The sequence below is a fragment of the Momordica charantia genome, assembly GCF_013281855.1.
Source record: "Momordica charantia cultivar OHB3-1 chromosome 5 unlocalized genomic scaffold, Mcharantia_2.0 BLBB01000005.1, whole genome shotgun sequence".
Classification (NCBI taxonomy): Eukaryota; Viridiplantae; Streptophyta; class Magnoliopsida; order Cucurbitales; family Cucurbitaceae; genus Momordica; species Momordica charantia.
Window position 1 is genome coordinate 7,774,219 of NW_028275163.1, and position 4,160 is coordinate 7,778,378.

At 37.8% G+C, this 4,160-nt stretch overlaps 1 protein-coding gene across 1 annotated transcript; it reads left to right on the forward strand.

The window, feature by feature from the left end:
• The first annotated feature begins 1,215 nt into the window (after positions 1–1,215).
• LOC111024881 (mitochondrial ribosomal protein L51/S25/CI-B8 family protein) lies at positions 1,216–3,914 on the forward strand. Its single transcript, XM_088123608.1, has 4 exons — positions 1,216–1,361; positions 1,763–1,842; positions 3,410–3,516; positions 3,608–3,914. The coding sequence occupies exons 2-4, from the start codon at positions 1,763–1,765 to the stop codon at positions 3,778–3,780; spliced, it is 360 nt and encodes a 119-aa protein (XP_087979734.1). The 5' UTR covers positions 1,216–1,361; the 3' UTR covers positions 3,781–3,914.
• Positions 3,915–4,160: the final 246 nt, after the last annotated feature.

Genomic DNA, 4,160 nt, shown 5'->3' on the forward strand with positions numbered 1-4,160 from the left:
AGATCCACCCGGTAATCCATGTGAGCAATTTAAAACCTTACCACCCCGACCTTGAGGACGATGAACGCAATGCTGTTGTGCAGCCCGCCATCGACTTCAAACGGAAGGAAGACAAAGAAGCAGAAGAGATCCTTGCAGAGAGAACCAGAAAGGTGGGGAGACCCGTTCGAAAAGTTCGAGAATTCCTCGTCAAATGGAAGGACCTACCTGATGCAGAGACCAGCTGGGAACGAGAAGAAGACCTTGAAGCCTGGAAGATGAAGATCGAGGACTTCAAGTTGCAGCAGTTGACAGGGACGTCAACCGTTTAAGTGGGGGAGAATGTTGTGGGCATGCTTGTCGAGGGTGTGTTACCCATGGCCGCATGTCCAAACCATCCTCACCACTCGCTTTCCTTTCATGTCTTTAAAGCTTTCTAGTGTAATTTTCTTGTATCGGGTTTTTGGGGTTGTAGGTGGAATTTGGCCGAGCGGCTTTGGAACTAGGTGTGTATTAGTAAGATATGTAAGCACGCCAAATTTCAAGCCAATCGGAGTTCACACGGGCCCTGTAGGTCACCGAGTGACTCCTTGCCACTTAGGACGTCTACACCTGCCACACCAAAAATGCCTTATAATGTACCTTAGGGGGGACCAAGTAGTCATCAAACCTCCACCTGACCAAGTGTTGTATACTTTCTTGCAATCAAAGCTTTCTTGCATCCAATGTCTACAATGCTTGTTTTAAAGATGTTTTCAACTGTTTTTTCTCTCACGTTTTCTAAAAACCAATTTTCTCCTAAAACGTGAGCGGAGGCTAGACCCACGACCGAGATTGTCCGCAACTTACAGTTTTTCCTGGCTGACTTGCTCATTTGAGCTAGAGCAAGTGCCGCACAATCGCTCGAGCTGCTTTGAAAAGGTGCGATTGTGACACGATGCAGGTATTAGATCAGATCTTCTCTGAAAAGGAGCGATTATCAGAGATTAAGCAAACGGCGATTCGGAGACAAATTACAGGTGAAAATGGATCTCATAGGACTTTTGGTGTCTGAAATTATCGAAGGGAAATTAATTTCCCTCACCGTCGAAGACAAGGAAACAGCGGCGGTGGAAGAAGATGAAGATCTTACCGCTTCGCTGATTTAGGGTTAGGGCTCAGTCCGGATGAGGGATGGCATTCATTTGTTTTGATTTTGTTTGGTTTGTACTTTGTCTCAGTTAAAAAAGTAATTTTTACTAAGCAAAAAAAAGGAAGGGCCTTTTTGTAAATTCAATGTTACATGAGTTTGTTTTGAAAGCCCTAATTTAATTTAATTGTTTTTTTAAAAAAGCTCACTTTCTCGTCTTCGCCGGATTTCATCTACTTGTTCCTCGGTTCGGGTATGTGTAATCCTTTTTACTAGCATCGATTTCTATTATCTTTACTCTTTTGGTGAATGCAACGCACCATTTATAGAATTTGGAGAACTGGGTTTTGAGAGTTGAAGAGTTTGAATCATTTCCCAGTATTTGAATCATTAGGTATGTCGTCCGTTCATTCGGTCTGATTGAATCCAGAGCATCTCTATATTCAACAATTTTTTATATTCTTTTTGGTTATTAAGGTTTGGATTTCCTGAATCTCTCGTTTCATCATGGATACTGTGTCTAACAAATAGATTTGATTTGATGCTTGTTTATTTGTTTCTTAAACATCTGAGCTTTTCTGCATTTCTTCCATTTTAGTTTATTTCCTGAACCTTGGTAATTGATTTTTTGTCTCCCTGTTGCAAAAAATAAAGATGGCTTTGCGAGGCGTATGGCAGCTTCAGAAGCTGATTGTCAGCTATTGTGACTGGGGAGGAAGCAGTAGGGGTATCAGGTTTGTTGAATTTTCACCTGAAAATTCTTTGTATTTCCAGCATGATTATTTCGCACTCATCTTGCTTTGTTTCAGCTTACTATGTTAAAGCTTGAATCAGGTAAAAAGTAGTGGAAATTGCTTGGGTTTTTGGAAATGGGTTGTCCAAAACGGGTGGTTCCAGGATTAGGGTTCTTACATTGGAAGCTTATTTGGTTTCCTCTATTTTTTATCCAACTCAAACGTAGAACATGAGCTTAGTGACTCTCCGTAAAAGAATTATTAACATTTGGTAATGGCGTTTTAAAAGATTTAACCAAATTATAAGGCTACAATAAAACTTCTAAAATCACGGGCAAACTGAAATCAAGCTCAACACACCATATGGACTAAAATGACAATTTAACTTTATGCTTATATCTCTAATGTCACGTGTTCTGGTTTTTAAACCCAAGCTTCGAGTTTGTGTAATGTAATTTATTTTGCACGACTTGATACAATTCTGATTTTTGAATAGCTGGCAGCATAGCTTTGTCATACATTATACAAGTTGTTTTTGCTGATAAAAATTGGAAATTATTTTCTCACATATCACTTCAGTATTACAGTGCTCTATGGTAAGTACTTTGTCAACTGTCACAACTTCACGATTCGTCGTGTAGCCTTACTTTTGTACTTTAAGCAAGGAGTTAAATGTCAATGTTGGTAGTAACATTAAGGTCTCAGATTTTATAATAATGTAATTCTTAGCAATTCTTTATAAATGAGTTTTAGATTTTAACAAATGTATAAAGAGGGAGAATATACAAGTTTGAACAAGAAAAGTGATCATAATAAATTCCTTGTAAAAGTAATGCTCACTGTTAGCTGCCCCTAATATGTTTGGAATTTTCTTATACAAAATCTACAAATTTGGAATTATGATTAAAGGTATTCTGAATCATGCATCAGATGTCATTGGCTGCCCCTAATATGTTAGGAATTTTCTTATACAAAATCTAAAAATTTGGAGTTACAAGTAAAGATATTCTGCATCATGCATGTTCTATATGTCAAATATAAGTGCACTTTCTTAGTTATCCATCTTTGGATGTCATGGTGGAGATTTGTCTCTTAACTTGGATCTGTTATCCTCTTAAACCGTGACATTGAAGCTAAATAGTATCAGGTAGATGGTCATTTTATACCTATAATTTAAACAAGGATTCACTGATGCCAATTCTATTCTTCTAAGCGTGCTATTAGGAATATCATAAGAAAAGTGGACCCATACAAATCACGGCTTTTATCTTGAATATATTATTGATCAACCCGGTGAACTAACAATTTCATCATCACTACAGAAACAAATTTCTTTAGCCCTTTTTCTGTGAAACAAAGCCAAGCCTTTTCGGCCCACCTTCCATCCTGCTTTTGCTGGTTTTAGCCATGGTCTACACAATAGTGCTTTATACCCTCTTAGCAAATTTGCTACCATGGATGAATAAAATAGTATTACATCCAGCTATCGTTTACAGCGATATAAGATACTGATTCACATGGGAGAGATATATTCTGACTAATTTGTATATCATCTTTGATGTGGCAGGGCATTTATGGACTCACAATTGCCAGCTTTTAAGGAGAAAAATCCTCAGCTAGAAGTAGTTACTGAACTCATTCGTGGCCAGCATCCACACTTGAAGGCCTTCTACAGTAATGCTCCCTCCCTCTCTCAACCTTCTCTAGGGTTATAGTTTACAAAGTGTTTTAGCAGGGGTTTTCTCATGTTTCAACACCTTCACAGAAAACAACAATGAACGTGTTGTTTGTGTAAAGAATTTGGATCCAGAAGAAATCAATTTGCACGCCGTAAGACTAAGGAATGCACTGGGACGAAAGGTCATAAAACTGAGGACCAGACATGTAACAAAAAATCCTAGCGTGCAAGGTACGTGGAACACGGATGTTAGATTTTGAGGCTTGGATGAGTGATAAAGAGCTTTGATTACTGTCTGGGGTTACTTTTTCATCAACAATAAGATGTTGAAATCAAATTTCTCTATAGAATTGCTTTGCGTTTGCAGTTGTAGTATTCCATATAATTTGCTTGAGTTGCTACTTCTCCAATGCTCTGAATATACTCTCACTCTTTCAATGGAGAAAATCTTTTCATGAAACATGCTTCATCTTTTAGAATCCATGAAGCAAAACAGGATTTTGATTTGGTTAAGTTAATTTCTAGGTATTAATAGATTGTTCAGAACAGCATGTACTTGTTAAGATTTTTCAAGTTTAATTGAATTTAAATTTCTCGAGCAAATGCTGCATCTATTCTGAGAGTAATATACAAGTACATC